We start from the raw sequence: 18,092 nt of genomic DNA, 5'->3' as shown, positions 1-18,092 counted from the left end.
CCCGTTTCCCGCCTCCTCTCGACTATATAATCCCGCGCGCTCCTATTCGAAGGATAACGGTCCTCTTTTCCTTACAAACTAGATTAGATTTCATAGACGATGTTCCTCACTTGTGGCTGGTGAAAAGTTATCCCCAAGGACCAGGAGCTGAGAGGTTATGCAAACATGTGCCTTCCATATTGTAAATATGGTAATCCTTGACTTACGACCAAAAGTGAGCTCACAATTTCTGGTTTAGTTAAGTGAGACATTTGTTAAATGAGTTTTGCCCCATTTTACGATCTTTCTTGCCTCAGTTGTCAAGTGAATCACTGCAGTTGATAAGTTAATAACCTGGTTAAGTGAATCTAGCTTCCCTGCTTGTCAGAAGGTTGCAAAAGGGAATCACATGAGCTCAGCAATGGTCATAAATATGAAACAACTGAATTTTGATCACATGATCGTGGGGCTGTTGCAAAGCTCATAAGTGTGAAAAATGCTCATAAGTCACTTTTTTCAGTGCCCATGTAACTTTGGATGGTCACTAAATGAACTGTTGTAAGTTGAGTATTACCCATAACGTATTTCCTTCTCTGTATAGGTCCTTTATTTTTAATAAGAGTGGAGTAAATTAAAAACAAAATCAGTTAACAAGTAAAAGTTCAAGAGAGATCAGATTTTTTTCCCTTATTTATCAACATCCAAGTTGATATTTTGTAACACCTGGAGGCAGCAACAGTGAGGAAGCATATGCTCAGTATACTCACAATTAAATTGGCCTCTGCCTATAATCTTTCCTGCAGTATAACATGAAGTCAAATATTTGCTACCTAAATCCCCCCCATATCAGCTGTTAATGCTGTTAGAATGAAAGTGCTATTAATTAAAATGATACTATCGAAAATGTATGTTTTCTAAATAAATTAAGAAGGAACTTTGGGGTAGTGGTTAAGGCATCCAATTAAGGCATCCAGAAGACCATGAGCGCTAGTCCTTCTTCAGGCACAAGCCAGGTGGGCAACTTCAGGCCTTGGAAGAAAACAGTGGCAAGTCCTTTCCAAAAATCTTGCCAGGAACTTGCATGGATTTTTCTAGGTAGTCATCAGGAATCAAGAATGACTCAAAGGTACAAATGTATATAAGCATATATAATACTTTATAAAACTGAGTAGCAAATGTTATACTATTTTATCATTAAAAAAACTATGCAGCTTACAATAAGCACCTAATCTTAGTGTATGTATAAGTATGTATAATAGAAAAAAAATAAACTACTACATAAAATTACTAAAAATCAAAATAACCCCACACTAAATCTAAATTGAAAAAAAAATCAAGATAACAAAGCAAAATACCTAAATAAAAAATATCGAAGTATTTTTTAAATTTGTATTCAGTAAATAAAGATCTAAACCCAGAGAATCATATTCTCTGGTCTTGACTCTTCATTGATACAAAAAACCCCTATATTTATTTATTAAACAGGTTTATATAGCCACCCCCACACACAGCAAGTCCTGTGGGACAGACATGATGTAGAAGCATGTTCCTAATTATTATACAACATATAACACTGAATAATCGCTATTGACATTAGCGATTAGTAAAAATGTAGTAAAAAATCAATAAGTATAATTCAATCTTAATGTTGGCTTGGTAATTTTAAGTGAAAAATCAGAGTCTGTGACTCTCCAGATTTTATTAAATACATTTCTTGCAATCAGCAAGAAGGAGGACCCATATGCACTTAATGAATTATTCAGAATGGAAATCTCTAGTGAATTTTCCCTGTAATAATAAAGCCTTCTTTACTGGAGAGACACAATATAGCTCCACCATTTTGTTAATTCATAATCTTGTTCTAAAAATATTGAAAAATGAATTGAAAATGATTCCCACCTGTGTGAAAACATTTCCTTTATTGTCTGATATGGTCCCCTGTAGTTGTATTTATTCATTTTCCATCCTACATACCTCAATATATGTTTAGTTTTTCACAGTTTAGAAACAGTATTGAATTAAGGGCCACTGAGAAGGCCCTTTGGTTTATGGCATATACCTACATGCCAAAGCAGTGGTATGTTTTGTCGTATGACTTACATTTTTACATAGCTAATGATAGCTCTCTCTATCTCTCTCTATCTCTCTCCACATACACATGTGGAAAAAGTATCAATCTGATTATAAAAAACTAAGAATTTTTCTTGAGTCTCAGCCCATTCATAGCTCTGTCTCTTGCTTCCTATAAATAATCTATCAATAGTAAAGTACTTAATATTCATATGAAAGCAAAAGCAATACAATGAGAAAAAGAAACCCATTTTATGGCAGTAACTTGCTTTGCGTGTGCGTCTTTGAGTCAGTTTTTATTCTTGGCGATTGCCTGGACTAGTCTCTGAAATTTTCTTGGCATAATTTTTTTCAGAAGTGGTTTTCCATTGCCTGCTTCTTAGGGCTAAAAGAGAGTGATTGGCCAAAAATCACCCACCTGGCTTTGTGTCTGATGTGGAACTAAAATTCACAATCTCCCAGTTTCTAAGCTGATGTGTTAATCACTACATAAAGTGGCTCTGAGTTTACCCATGATTAATTTAAGTATGGTTTGCTCAAACCCATTTTCTAGGTTTGCCCAACTTTGTGGGCTACATTCACACAACCTAGTTACTAAAGAGGCAAAGTCACTAAAAATCATATTATATTTATATATTTGATTTCTTAAAATTCTACCTTTATTATTTTTATGAATAACTGAAGGTGGCAAACACACACAATATTCCTTCCTCATTCTACATTATTTTCCCCACAACAACCTGGTGAGGTGAATTGGGCTGGCAGAAGAATGACTGGTCCAAAGTTACTCAGCTGGCTTTCATGCCTCCTGGTTTCTAAGATAGCACCTTAACCACTTCATCAAACTGGCTTATATATCTATTATTGTTGTTGTTAATAATAATAATAATAATACATTTTTCTGCTGAATATTAAAAAAACCCAAAAGATAAAAATTTACTTTGGAAAACTCCCTCCTTCCTATCAATCAGTTTATAGAGAATTTTCCTCTGATGTATTATTGTAAACAATGACATGTTTTAATTTGCTGGTTTATATGTAATTAATTAAATAGTAATACTTATAATATTTTTATATTTATAACCTATTTTTGATTCAGGAACTTAAGGGACAACACTACCTGTTTCTATTTTTTTCTTACAACAATAACTTTGTAAGATAGATTTGACTGAGAGAGAATGACTGCCTTAGCAAGTGAACTTCCATATGGGAGAATGGACTAGCATTTCAATTTCTCTGAAACGGAACTAGTCTAACCTCTTAAATGCCAAATTAATCAATGTAATATACACAATAACTAAAAATAAAAAGACCTAGAATTTGTATTATAATCAAAGCAATTCCAGAAAACCTGACTAAAATTAGTCAAAATCTGTTTATATGTTCCCTTTCAACCCACAAAAAGACTATTTCACATGTTGGGAAACCCCATATCAGCAAGCTATTAATTCAGATATAAACATGTATTTCAATATTTTAGCATTTTGATTGTGTCACATAGGAACTATGAATAATTCCTTGTACATACGATGCATTCAAAATGCTGATATGTATACTGTACAAGGAGAGTCAGTATGATATAGTGGTTAAGGTATTGAACTAAAACATTGTTTCCCAAACTTGACAATTTTAAGGCATGTGGACTTCAACTCCCAGAATTCCATAGCCAGCGTTGCTGGCTGTGGAATTCTGGGAGTTGAAGTCCTCATGCCTTAAAATTGTCAAGTTTGGGAAACACTGAACTAAAAGCAGAAAAGGCCAGGTTCTAGTCCATCCTTAGGCATAGAAGTTAGCTGGGTAACCTTAGGTCAATCATTTCTTCTTAACACTAACCGTTTGTTCTGCAACAAATGGTAGGAACAATTGATTTTATAGACAAGGAGATAAATTTTTGATAAGCAACAATCAGTATAATTGCTGACAGCCTTGTAAATTTCAGTCTCAAATATGGCAATAACCAAGTGAATCCAAGTCAAATGAGTTAACGTTCAAATTTTTGAATTGCATCTCCATCAGTAAGACTTAAATGTCCTTTATGGATGGGGAAAAGATATATGAAACATTTAAATGCATTAACCACATTTAGAGCAAAATAAACTAGTTTTTAAAAGAGTTTCCGTTGGTTGGCAGAAACAAAACAGCCAATTCCATTATTTCAAAAGTATTATAATAATTAGCAACAATTTCATTTATATCCTTGAACTTCTCAAAACTAGAAAACTTCTAAAAATAAGTTATCTATTTGGGAATCTCATGATTTCTTCCAAGATTTTTACAAATACAGAATTTTAGATATAGTAATAGTTCCCCTCTTAGAAGTATGCCTACCTGGGTTTCAGGACTGGCACCAGTTGTGATTCCAGGGCAGGGTGGTAGAATGGCTTATGTCATTCAGAAGGTTCTTGTGGCTTTCAGAGATGCTGTTCTGCAGATAAGCAGATGTGAGACCCAGTTTGTAAAGTTGGTCTCTAGGGAGCAGATGGATTATTGCTGCTATACTTACCTCCTTGCTGTGTAGTGGCTTTATTCCCTCAGCAGCTCAATTCTGATGGAATTGGTGGTGTAGTTTCCCAGACATAGTGTATGATATTAGGAGATTTCAAACTGCCTTCCTTGGGTGCAAAATCTGAAATGGCTTGGTAGCTCATATGCAACCATGAATCTGAATCAAGTCATCATGGATCAACCATGTTTCAGGGACATATATATATATATACATATATATATGTATGATCTGGTTTATATTTTGGAGTAGTTGCTACATGATCGGTATTTGAAGGATATTAACATCTATTTCTTGTCATGATCTAACAACAGATATAATAAGCTTCATAGGGAGCTTGGGAAGAACCCTGTAGCTGTAAGGCACAGTTTGATTATGGCATTAGTCATTAGTTAGAATAAGAGAGTGACAGTGACTTTGGATTGCCCCGTATGGCCTCTGTCTGTTTGTGGATCCCTAGAGACCCCCTGGTTCTGAGAGAAACCCTGGAAGATAACACAAAAGAAATGCATAGAGTGCCATTGGCGAAAGATGAAGAGTGAGTCCAACAGAATATGCAAACAAACCTTGATTAAGCAACTATTTTTCCACTGTTATTACATTCACAAGTTGCCAACTGATGACCTTATTTTAGATGACTAATCCTTTTAGGGAAAAAGTGATCAGGGGAACATCTGAAATTCTACTCTAAAGCTGAAGATATCTGAAGGATAAAATTGCTTCGATCTGTTATGAGATAGACTCAAATTTAGCATGCTCTTCAGAGTTGACTGTGGTGTAGTCTGACTTGATTATAAGAGAGACATTTCAGCCTTTAGTTTTGAAGCAGTAGGCTAGGTCCTTGGGTTTGGTAGTTTATAGGCGTCCATGTTGGGGTTTTTGTTGTTGTTAGTTAAGACCTCTCAGAAGACAACAAGATGTGGTTGAGCCCAAATGATGAATTCATCCTTCAGTGAGGAGCTAATTTTGCTCTCCCTTAAGGACGCAGTAATCCATCCCATCCTCAAGAAACATAGCATTGATGTTAGCTAATACCTGACCAGTTCCATTTTTTTGGAAAGGTGGTTGAGAAGATAATCAGGCTATAGCATCAGAGTGTGCCTGGAGCAAACAGATTGTCCAGAACTCTTTCAGTCAAGTTTTAGGTCTAGACATAGTTAATGCTTCTAGCCTGTCTCCCTTTGATCCCTTGATTGATCCCTTCAATATAATCAATCATGGTATTCTCAACAGTCTTAAACGGTTAGGAGTAGGGGGTATTATGCTGCAGTGGCTCTCCTTTCAGGGCCAGTTCCAGTCAACACTCCCAGTCAATGGAGGTCTAGCCCTAGACCTTTCTTTGTGGGATGCTTCAGAGTTCCACTGTCTCTCCTGCTCCAATTTAACATCAACTTGAAGCTATTGGATGACGTCATTTGTCAGTACAGGATAAGATATCATCATTATGTTAGGCTAACCACACAATGCTGTCAGGGTTCTATCTCACTATCTGGATGCTGTGGGAGTCTTGATGGGGAGGAAGAGATTCAGGTTCAACCCTAGCAAGAACAAGTAGATGTAGAATTTGAGTCCCTGTGGATATATTTCAGTGTTAGTTCTGGAGAAGGTTACGCTATCCCAGACATAATTGGTTTGTTATTTGGGGGCTCCTGGAGAGACTCAATTCCTGCTTGAAGAGAAGGTGATAGCCATAGCTTGGAAATACGTTTTCTTACACAATCCTCTTGTGAGATAATTGCATCTATTCCAAAATCAGAAGGCTCTGCTCATTATCACTCATGCTTTAGTCACCTTGTAGACTGTTGCAGTGTGTTTTATATAGGATTGCCCTTAAGGACAAGCTAAAAGCTATAGTTTGTCTAAAATGCATCAACACAAATAAACCTTGGTAGACCTTAGTAATACCTCTAATACTCAGTCTGCATATGTTGCCTTCCAAGTGCGACTCAAGATGCTGGTGGTCACCTATAAAACCCTTTGTGACACTTGGCCTGGATATTTATAGGAACATCTCTAATTATCATACTCATCTGACAATAGCTGACAGGATCCCATCAATTAAATAGGCTATTCTATGGGACTCAGGAGGCATGCCTTCTCTGTCACCGCACCTGCCAAAGGGAATAATATTTTCCCCTAAATTCATTTGAGCCTGATTTTATCAGCCTTTAGAAAGATCTCTGAGAAAGTGAGTTGCCTCCAACACAATGTGTTGTTAAGGATTTTTGTTTTAGTTTTTAAATCCAGAGTTTCATAGTGATCAGGAAGTCATACAAAATGAATGAATGAATGAATGAATGAATGAATGAATGAATGATGCTGAGCATAGGAATTAAAATTTATACTAAAATAGTCATGGATCCGCATACCTGCCAAGAATTCAGTAATCTCAAATAATAACATTCCAGATTAATTGAAAAAGGAGCTGATTTATAAATGTTTAATTCTAACCAATCACTGCACTTTAAATGGATGCCCGAAAGTATACAAGATTAAATTTCTGAAAGTATACAGGATTAAATCTACAAAATTCTCTTTTTAATGAAATAAGGATAAGGATAATGCTCTGGCATGCCTGTGAATTATTCTGCATCATCAACATATGGTGGTATCTTAATTTCCATTCCATCTTCTATACTGCCTTTAATATTTAGCATTTCAAAATTCACAAGCCAGCAATTCCAAAATCAAATTAAAAAGAAAATGAGGCCATATTTGATGTAAATTCAAAAGAGAAAAATATATAGTATTCATATTTACCGGTATATATGACAAGGAACTGAATAAACTATGACCAAAATACAGAGTGTTGGGGAAATACATAATAAATTAAAACCAATTTCAAAAACCTCCAATTTACTGATTAATTTAATTTAGAAATGCCAACACTTCAGCAGTACATAAAATATTTTGAGAAATGGGAAGGATTTTTTTTAAAAAAAATAGCAGTTTTGAATACTTCTTCCTAACATTGTTCTTCACCTTTATGTGTCTGTAGTATCTTAACTGCATGGCTTAAACTATGAATGGCAAAACATCAATCTTCAAAAAATTGAAAACATCAGTTTATTTGTTTTTATGTTAATTGATGAAAAAATAAAAGTCTATGTAAAGAGGCTCTGAAATCTTCTTTACTTATCAGAAATCTACTTGACAAAGACAATATTTTCCTATGCTAGAAGATTTCTAATGCTTTCAGATTTCTGAAAGTAATATCTTGGTTCCAGTACTATATTTAGTAGAAATTATATAGCATTCAATTCACTATACTTTATATTGAATTGTTGGTTGATTACTGGAAACTAAAATCCATAAGTACGAACTAAGTATATGAAAGCATCAAAGCCTCACTATCTTCACTTCTAAATAAATACTCACAGTCTGATTCCAACTGCTCTGAAATGACCTAGCCTTTCCCATCAGACTCAGTTCCCAGCTTTTTTAAAGGCCACATGTAGGTTCACTAGTGTTTACAAAAGTTGTCCTAGGCAACCAAACAGAACATAGACATTTAAAGGGACCAACTTCAAGGCTATACAGTATATGATCTTCACCAAATATTGCTTAACTTCCACAATCTTAAGCAACTATTATAGGAATTTCCAAGCTGATGGGAAAATAAAAACAAAGTGCAATTCCTTTTCTTTTTTTTTCTCCCATGTTGAGAGAAGTGTGTGTGTGTGTATACATACATATTATAAATGAATGATTTAATATGATTTTAATCTCTTTAAAATAACCACAATATCACATTCTTTCTTGCGTGTATTTGAAAAATAAGATCAGTTTCCTCTAGTGACAGATGTATAATACATTTATTATTTGGGATGTGTGGGTAGTGGGTAAAGCTGAATTTTGTGGAGGGGGGAAGGAAAACTCAATAGATTGACTAACAGAATTATTTAAATGATTTAAGGATATGGATAGTAAAGCATTCCTTATCACTGATGGATTCTTTTGAAATGACAAAATCTTGGAATAGCTAGTTAAGGATTTTTGGGTAGAATAGTTAATTTGGTTCAGTGCTGGTATTTCAAATGATTTCTTGATCTCAGAACTCATTTAGAGTATAGTCATGAAATGTGGAATCACAATCTAGGCAAGTGTATTATGTGAACATACTCTGTGTCATTAGTTTATGGTTCAATGTGTTGTGCAAATGTACAGTAAAAAATCAGAGACATTGAACAAACCATGTTTAAAATAATAAATGGTAATCCTGTTGTAATAACACAATCTAATGTTTTGTACCAGGCAACAAGTACAGGGCTCAGTCCTGTAATTAAAAAAAACAGTAAAATAAATTCTAACAGCCTGAAGACTTGCATTAGTTCATGTAAGGTCATATAAGGACAAAGGCCCAGTTGAACACAGCCTATGACATATTCTGTTTGTGAACACAATCCTCCACCTGCTCGGAAGACTACTCAAGTTATAAAGATTGCCAAGCAGAGTCATAAGGGACTGAAAGCAAAAGTGTTCCTGTTCTTTAAATACTAAAGTTGCAGCCTTATATTGAACAATAAGCTCAGTAGGATTTGCTTGTAAGTAAACATGTTTAGGATTGCAAGATTAGGGCCTCTTTAAAGCAACTACGGTACATAAGATCAGCCACAGGATGAGCATGCAAATAAATAATTTAACAACTTGACTATATTTGCTTCCAAGAAATTGAAATTAACTTAAAGTGTTAATAAAACTGGGTCCTTAAAGGTATTTATTTATTGACCTTTCAGGTCAATTTTAGATCAACAAAAGCTTAAGTTTCTTTATTTAAAAAAAGCTACCATTCCTAATACTCAGATCTACTAGGCTCCACACTAGCTTCATTTTTTTCCCATTAGGTCTTACCCTGTATCTGCTCTAAAAGTAGATTCTATGTAGGAAGCAAACTCTTTTTCCTCCTGTAAAATCAAAAGTTGACAACCTTTGCCAATCATTAGCAACCTGCTAATGAATAGATAAATGGATCCACCTGTTACATTAAAAATGATGTATTCAATAAGCTATAATTGAGTAGGTTCACATAACAGATTATGACAAAACTGGAAAAAAACCCACTATGAATCTCTATGTTAATCTCAGAAGAGAATAAATTCTCTGTGTTCTAGTTTGGATTGCTGCAATTTATTTTTATAATGCTATTTTTGTAAACAGTTTGGAAAATTCAAACTAGGGACTAGCGAATATGATGATGAGATGCCAGTGATCTCCTGCCTAATCCTGTCCAAAATACTAAGGATAGTTGATAGTTAATCAATGAAAAATAAATATTTCAGACAGAAGACTTGTAAATGCTGCTCTTCATTATCAGAACAACTCACTTATTATTTTGCAGAATTCCTCTTGCAGAGTTTCTGGTTAAACAACACAATCTTCTATTTAATGGAACTCATATGATGCAGCACCAATTGCACATACATACCCCAATTTTTTGGCATTTCTTTGGAAGAAGTTTTCACATTGTCTGTTAAAAGGTATGTTGATGTTTCCTAAATGTAAAAAGAGTTTTATTGTATATGCTCACGCAGAGAGAGAAATGGAATCATCCATCAGTTGATGTCAGCCACTAGATGCATAACTTACAATTGTAGACATGGAAATATATCTTGAATATAGATATTTCTGATTCCATAGACTGTTACCCACCAATTATTTACAGCATACTTCAGCATCATCCAACAATTACTATGCCAATATAACAGTAACAAAGATAGGCTTTAATTGCACCAGCAATAGTTGGTGATGCTAGAAGACATTATTAATCACTACTAAGGAAATGGCTACTTCTATCTGAAATGCCGGGGAACTACTGACATTGAAGGATCAGTGATAAATCTATAACAGCTTTCTGTATTTGCTGTTGACTTGTAGGCATGATAAGCAGACTCTTACTCAAGGCTGTGTTAGAATGCAGGTACATATCATCATGACTTTAGCTGCCTTCTCTGGAAAGGTATCAAATTCCTCTTACTACTCCCCAGTCTTTTATAGACAACGGAAATTCATTTTCAGCATCCTAAATGCATATTCCACAATCATATACAGTGGAGGTAGAGTGAGTTCAATAGTAAACGGGTCCTGAGGTTGTTTTGTTTAAGACAAAAGGCTTCCCATGGTGTAAGCGCTATTCCAATTGTCTAACTTTTGTATGCTTTCCTATACTCTCATGTCAGTGCTTTAGCCTTTTCCCACTATCTGCCAGCAAGGAGTGAGTGGATGTATGCAGCTAAATGACTTTCAGCTTCAGGGATTGTTCCCTTGGCAGGATTTCTGAAAGTTAAGAGCCAGTGCTTCGCCACTCTTGCCCGTAGCTATTTACTGGTAGGACAGGACAGGACAGGACAGAATAGAATGCTCCACTACCTGAAGGCCATTCTATGCATGCTCTCTGATCCCAAAGAAAAACCTTATATTATTGCTGGATTATGAAGCCATGCAGATCCTTCGTCATCCTGTCCTTGAACTTGAGTTTCATATAATTTCCCTTGAACATATTTCAGTTAGCAATGCTTAAAATATCTGTGCATTCATTTGTGTATCTCCTTAACTATAGTAAGCTCTATTTCAATAGGTTATAATAACAGGAAAGGAATGTTTCCATCAATGTTTGCACTAGTTTGCAGACTACATTATAGCAGTTGTTATTTGCTTTTACTTTTGTCTTCATTTCTTGATGCAGGAAGATCAAATGTTGCATGGAAGAACAGAATCCATACCACTTAGATGGCCTTAAGAGGAAGTATTGTAAAAGTGTTTTTATTCTACGGCTATTGAGTTGTTAGTATTACCTATGTCTGGGTTGTATGGTCAAAATGGCAAATGTATGTAATGGGCTGAAAATATACTTGCAATAAAGTTGAGTATCTTCATGACATATAGGAATTGCTACCAGTACAGTCCCTGAGCACACTAAAGAGGATTCTACAGAAGCAATGGGTATATCTTTCATTTTCATTCTGCATTTGGATTTTTATATGACGGCTTTTACCTTCTAATACAGCAGACATTTTGCTAAGGTAGGAACTATGCAAGCATCACAGCAATGAATCTCAAGTAATTAATTAGTCCTGGTGTGAAAAAATAGGGCTTGTCCCAATCACACACTCTATAACACAGCCCCAACTTAGAAAGTCCAACAGAAACCTAGAAGCTTCTGACCTTAAGCCAACCCTTTTCAATCTAAATAATTTACTTTCTCATTTGGATCCATCCAATTATTTGTTGAGTCTTTTCTTTCTCATTGCCATTTGCAAGAGGTTGATTTATATGTCTAGGGTAGGCTGTGGCTAAAGATGATTTCTGAGCGTCTCAGAACAAATTGAACCCTTCTTGTTGTTCTTTCTAGTTGTGTTACATTTGAAGGTTAGGTGAGGGTTATACTTGCTTGCTTGTTTTGTGGAATTCCTACTTTGTTCACCTGAATTAATGATATTGTTTAAAATAAAGCATAATATGTATGTTCTTTAATGCAGCCATTATCCCAGGGTATACCTCTTCTAATGTGAAACATCTGAAAACAAAAAGAAATACTCTAGAGTAGCATAATATTTTCAGATTGGTCAGATCAAATGAAAACTGGTATTTTTGCTCTATTAATTGAGACTAACTGGTATAAAACCAGAGATCTTAGCTTAGCTCATTGATTTTAACTCCGTCTCCGATACATTATCTTGTAGTGCATGCCAGGAAGAATTTATTTCCTTCCTCCGCAATAGACAGTGTGAAGTTTGTACACCATACAGTTTTTCTGAAAAGGAAATCTTTGAATTTTATAATCAACCAGGTCCATTTCCATTCAGATTTTGGTTCTCCCTCATATGAACTTTCTAAATAATTTTGCCGATTTCAATGGCCAACCACTTCTGAAATTTTGCCAAGAAAGTGGTGGGGACTTAACCAGGCAATTACTAGGAGTCAACACTGGCTTGAAGGCACAAAAAAATAATTCAAGCCATAGTTTCGTGAATGAACACAACATAGCTTTTTTTAAGTAGTTAATATTACCAGTGTGTATGTTGATTTTTGGCTATAGAGAAAATACACTTTGTATTACATATACAAAATAAAATTGTATACAAGTTATGCTACAGTGAGACTGGTTGGTTTTTTTGTGTGTGGGGGACTTTGGTGTACTACCAAATACAATATTAGTCTTTAACCACTTGCCACTTTTACTTCCTAATATTTATGGAGTTCTTTCTTGGAAATGAAGATTCTGAGACTTTGTTTTTCCGCATAACAACTAGCTGTTGTTATTTTTAATTACTTTTTTTCAGAGATTACGCAGGGCAGAGAGTATGGCAAGGACCAGTAGGAGTGTCCTTAAGCATAATGTCAGGAATTTAAAATAAATTAAATAAATTAAAGAAAAGTAGTAATATATTATTTCTTCATCTTCATAGAGAAAACTGCAAAGCATACTGGAAGAAAAGAAAATGCTGCTATTGCTGGACAGTTGATATATTTAAATATTCTGAAGTTAGAATCACTAATTAAAGTTACTGAACTGGAGTAAGGTAGAGCAGAGGTCCCCAACCTTTTGGGCACCAGGGACCGGTTCTGTGGAGAAAGGTTTTTCTGCAGACTGGAGAGTACATGGTTTTGTGTGCTGCCTGAATCCCACGGATGGGGCTTTGCTCTTTGTGAGGATCGGTTCCTGGCATGCCACGGCCTGGTACTGGTCCACAGACCGGGGTTGGGGACCCCTGAGGTAGAGGATGTAAATAAACTACAATATGAAGAATGTGCAGAGAAAGAATATGTATATGAGTAATTTGAGGGTCTGATTTCCACAGAAAAGTTTGAATATTTTGAAAAATTCATCCCACCCATCTGATAGGTCTCTTGTGGGACCATAGTATAATAAGAATCAGGAATTAGAGAAGAGTTGGAATGTATAAACAGGAGTTCCCCAACTAAGAGGTGTAAAGGAATTTTTGTTGTTCAACTTGCTAAAAGTGAAAATACATAGATTTGCATTTTAGTGAAAAATTTCATCAAGTATTAGCTGAAGTGAGGCAAGCATCTTGGGATATATCATTTCTAATTGCTAAACAAGAAAATGGATAATATAGAACAGGGGTGTCAAACTGCTGGCCTGTGGGCCAGACATGTCATCTGGAAGCCGCACCCACCCCATTGCCAGCAATGGCAAAACCATCCCGATATGTTGCGCAACATCACATGACGTCGCGAGTTTGACATGTCTGATATAGAAGAATCTCTTTTGAAATATTGCTTGCTGAAACAACTACTACTGAGCTTGAAGCTGAAAACAAGAAAAATGTATCAGGTGATCCATTTTTCAGTACTTCTGTAAAATCTTATTTTGATCACCTGGTGAGACATATTGTGCTTCTTTTTTCACAGTTCAAAAATATATACCACAATTTTGTCTGTTGCCTACCTACATTTTATTCAGTGACAATGGAGGTGTGAAAGAACTGCATTTTCAAAGAAATTGAGAACCACCTCAAAAGCTTCTGATGTTAGGAAAATGTTTTTTCCCTTTCCTCTTATTTTTTAAAAAAGAATTTTTGTTGGAAAACAGGTTGGTTTATTACTTTGTTTTGTAAAGCCATCTTTCTCAAATAGATGACTTATGTATGCATAAACAGTGTTCCAGTGATACTTGGCTCTTACTTGAATCTGTGAAATAAAACTATAATCATAAATTAGTGCATCATGCACAGAGAAGCACTGATAGATAAAATTCTTCTAGCTAATGTGTATGTTACATTTAATGTTTATCTCTTCACAAAATATAAAATATATACCTGGATATTGTTGAGTAAAGACTTCTGTTTTTACATAAAAGTATTATGACTTTCCAAAGAGAATAGTCTTTTGAAATTATTGAAGCTAAAAGATAAAATATTTTTTTCAAAGAATAAAAGAAAGGATAGCATGTTTCACATTCATTGGAATACTGTACAGTTTGTAATTTTTGAAGAACCTCGGTTTAAAGCTGTAAGAAACAAAAAAAAAAAACCACAAATGTAATGTGCCACAAAATAAATAAATAAATAAATAAATAATCCAGTGCTGGAAATGTTGAGTGCAAGCTGAGATTCCTAATTTCATTAAACTTCTTAAAATGACATTAAAATGTTTTCATTACTTAATTCATTAATTGATGTAACCATGAACTTTATAAAGGAGACATGAAGAATAAATCTGTGGTACACTGGAACTTATTTGCAGATGAATTCATGTGTTATTTTCCAGATGGTTCTGATAAGCCCATCCATAAACACAGGTACTATAACCCTCAATTTATGACCATGGTCGGGACTGGAATTTCCATTACTAAGGGATGTGGTTACAAAGTGCAATGTCACTATGACTGCACTGATTAGTGACGGTAATCCCTGCATTCCACGTTGTCAACCACTAGTCAATAGCTGAGGACCTACCTCAATCCAAGCCATTTCCAACTTGGTCCCTGCCAGCCCCAAACCTTGATTCTTCCAAGGTAAAGGGCTACCTCCCTTTCAACTCCCCCCCCCAACTGCCTATTCCCTGCCCTTTGGGCTACCATGCCCCCTGCAAAACCCCCACCTCACTGGACTTAAGATTTTACTGCAAGCTTCTCCATTGACTCTGCTTGTCAAAATCCACTTGTGAAGCATGCAGATGGTGATTGCATAACTGTGGAATGCTGCTGAAGTTGCAATTTTGAATGTCATTAATCACAGCAGTTGTTAAGTGAGACATACCTGTACATCCTTACTATAAGATAGTAGGCACTCCATTACAAAACATGCTGGTAGCCATAAAACATCAGTCTGAAGCACTGTCTACAGGCTCTGAATCATGACTACAACTGGCCAGTCAGAAAGGAGGATAAACTATGAAGCTTCAGGAATACTCACTGTACAATAGTTAATGGGATACCAGGCACAGCTCAAGAAAGCAGGCATTGTATTTTCCTTTATTCGGCTAGCATTAATGTGTGTTTCCACATACTACACTATTGTATTAGTATCAGAGTTATATGTCTCTGACTTATATGTCTTCTGCAGTCACAGTTACTGTATTCAGCAACTCTCATAAGTTAAATGTAGAGCGTATCCTCAAGCTTAAAAACAAAGTAACATATCACATCCAGTTTGGAACAATCTTGATACTTTTTTCTTCAATAACAATTGGTTATCTTTGCCTTCTTGGCTGAGGCCAGAATGCACCACTCTGCAGGAGTTTAGCCTTGAATATGATCAGAAAGGATGAGGCAAATTCTCAGCAGCTTTTTTCCCCCTATCTTTTGCAACAGAAGAGATCAAGTTGGCCTTCTTTTATCAGAATACTAGTTTTGATTCTAGCTAGTGGAAAATAAACCCCAAAGAGACTGAATTATGATATTTGGTCTTATAAAAATATACCCAGGATTAAATGTGGGAGGATGGGTATAGATCACTGGTTATTAGAATTAGAGCATTTTAGCTGGAATTAACAAAAAGTGTGGAACATGCTTCTTACCTTTGAAAATTATTACTTGAAAGCATCTTCCGCATTTCAGTAATCTATCTGAAAGTAGCATTGTTAGTTAAAAATGCCACCATTGGTATTTGGCAGCAATCCCATTTGAACTCTTCTCATATGTCCTTATCATAAAGTGTGTGTTTGCCAGAGCAACCTAGTGTGCTGATTATAGGGAGACCAAGGTTCAAATCCATCCTCAGCCACAGAAACTCACTCTTTCTCAGCCCAGCCCACCTCACAGGGCTGTTGTGGGAAAAAACTAGGTGGGAACTCTACTACCTTAAGTATCAGAATAAAAAGCAGAATATAAATCAAATCAATCAATGTTCTAGCTGGCTGAACATTTATTCTCACATTGTACGTCTAGCCAGCATGTATTTTTGTCTTATTTCTGTTTAGGTCTCTATCTCCAACTATAGACAGTGATGCAAGATTGCAGCCACTTAGCCAAAATCAATGCATGTTTACTCATAAAGTTTCTGTGATAATTATTTCCACACACGCAGATAGTACACGGTTGGCGGCAGCGCGAACTCATTTATTCTGAAGTCGCACAGCAGCGAAAGCGACAATTTCCTCCTCAGCAGAGATATTTAGCGGTACATTCCGATTTTTTTTTCTTCATATTACTTCAGAGCAGGGAGCCTCTCCTAGTCCATTGGGTCTCATTCTCCAGTGAGCCTAAATGCAATAGTAAACTAGCTACTTTAGGAAAGTAGCCGGCGTGAGGTACTGAACCAAAAGATAAGCGGCGACTATTTTTCAGTCAGAGCAAAACCGGGATCTGTCGGCGGGTGCATAATGTGCGGGGAAGCCGGTGAGGTTGCTCTGTAGGGATGGCACCTGCTTTCCACCCAACTCGGGCAGGGGACCAAAACACAACCAGAATTACTCAGCTCCCGCCAAGCAGTCTTAGGAAAGTGGCTTCAGAAGCCTTCCTGGGGCCCCTGCAGCACCCCAGGCCGAGGCGCCGGAGGGTTTTTGCGAGCGTCGGGCACGGAGGTAAGGAGCCGACTCCGAAGAAGGAGGCGCTTCGGCGGCCGTCATTTCCGTCGTGTGTGAGTTGGGGAGGGAGCGAGGGAGGGACGGCGGCAAGCGGACAAACCAGCCAGCGCTCTTCGCTGCCGCCTCCTTGCTCCCTGAGGCCGCCGGGAGACCCCCCGACTCGAGCAGAGAGGAGGAAGAGGAAGACCGATAGCGGGAAAAGCCGAGTGCGGAGGGGAGGGGAGGGGAGGGAAGGGGCCGGTCCGCGCCAAGCAAAGCGCCGCCGCTCGACCCACACTCGGGATTCCCGCCCTTCCCTCTGGACGGACGGCGCAGCCCGACCTCTCTGCTCGCCCCGGTCCGGCCATGGGGAACGCCGCCACCGCCAAGAAGGGCAACGAGATTGAGAGCGGTGAGTGAGCCCGGAGGGGGCGGGAGGACAAGAAGGCGAGCTTCTGGCTCCGAGGAAAGCAGGCAGGCAGCTCTCTTTCTCCTCTCCTCTCCTCCCACCCGCCGCTGCCGCCGCTCCAACCAAGGTGCGCCGGGACGGCCAATGGCGGGCCCTGCGGCCTAGCCTGGCAGGCTGCGGCAGTGGCAGCCCCTCTTCTTTGCCCTGGGCAGCAGGCCTGGAGGTGGAGGCTGTGCCACGGCGAGCGCCTTCAGTCCCCCTTTTCTTGGCCTGCGGGGCCTGCTTTGCGTAGGAGCTGGGGGCTCGTAGGTGAGCGAATTAACCCGTGTCTGATGGGCTCTGGGCAGTGGCGGAGAGGGCACGAAGACAGACCCTCGACCCCGCCGCTCACGCCGAGTCAGTCCCCCGTGAAGCGGACAGCACTTCCATCCTCCCTCTAATCTAGGGAAGAATGAATTAGAGCCGGCGGGGGGGTTTCTCTCGCCCCCCTTCGCTGTTGTTCCTTTTTCTTTTTAGAAAATCTAGACTTTCCGGAGAAAGCTTTGTGTCATACAACCTGCAGGGCGAAGGAACCGCGCGTAACACAACAATGTAAACTATGCGCTGATTTGTCGGGTCCCTTGTGTTTCTTCTCTGGTAAAACAGCCTCCGAGAACTCTTTAT

At 37.6% G+C, this 18,092-nt stretch overlaps 2 protein-coding genes and 1 long non-coding RNA gene across 5 annotated transcripts in view; 2 read left to right on the top strand and 1 right to left on the bottom strand.

The window, feature by feature from the left end:
• TTLL7 (tubulin tyrosine ligase like 7) overlaps positions 1-8,011 on the bottom strand; it is an 87,582-nt gene extending 79,571 nt beyond the window's left edge. For both annotated transcript variants that reach the window (XM_039321015.1, XM_039321016.1), the window contains exons 1-2: positions 7,931-8,011; positions 4,378-4,474 (exon numbers count right to left, since the gene is read on the bottom strand). The gene's annotated coding sequence lies outside the window, so the exon portion shown is untranslated. The remainder of the gene's footprint in view (positions 1-4,377; positions 4,475-7,930) is intronic.
• Positions 39-11,958, top strand: LOC120297876. Its single transcript, XR_005553912.1, has 3 exons — positions 39-214; positions 9,891-10,029; positions 11,235-11,958. It is a non-coding gene; the product is annotated as an uncharacterized LOC120297876 (long non-coding RNA).
• A 5,187-nt stretch (positions 11,959-17,145) lies between these two features.
• Positions 17,146-18,092, top strand: part of PRKACB (protein kinase cAMP-activated catalytic subunit beta) — a 70,818-nt gene continuing 69,871 nt past the window's right edge. The window contains exon 1 of one of the 2 annotated variants that reach the window (XM_039320963.1): positions 17,146-17,432. In XM_039320963.1, coding sequence (XP_039176897.1) covers positions 17,387-17,432 — 46 coding nt within the window. In that variant the 5' untranslated portion in view covers positions 17,146-17,386. The remainder of the gene's footprint in view (positions 17,433-18,092) is intronic. The other variant, XM_039320964.1, reaches the window with a different exon arrangement.

The sequence above is a fragment of the Crotalus tigris genome, unplaced genomic scaffold (genome assembly GCF_016545835.1).
Source record: "Crotalus tigris isolate CLP2741 ecotype Arizona unplaced genomic scaffold, ASM1654583v1 scf7180000023718.2468807, whole genome shotgun sequence".
NCBI lineage: Eukaryota > Metazoa > Chordata > Lepidosauria > Squamata > Viperidae > Crotalus > Crotalus tigris.
This window is presented reverse-complemented; position numbering and strand designations above follow the sequence as displayed.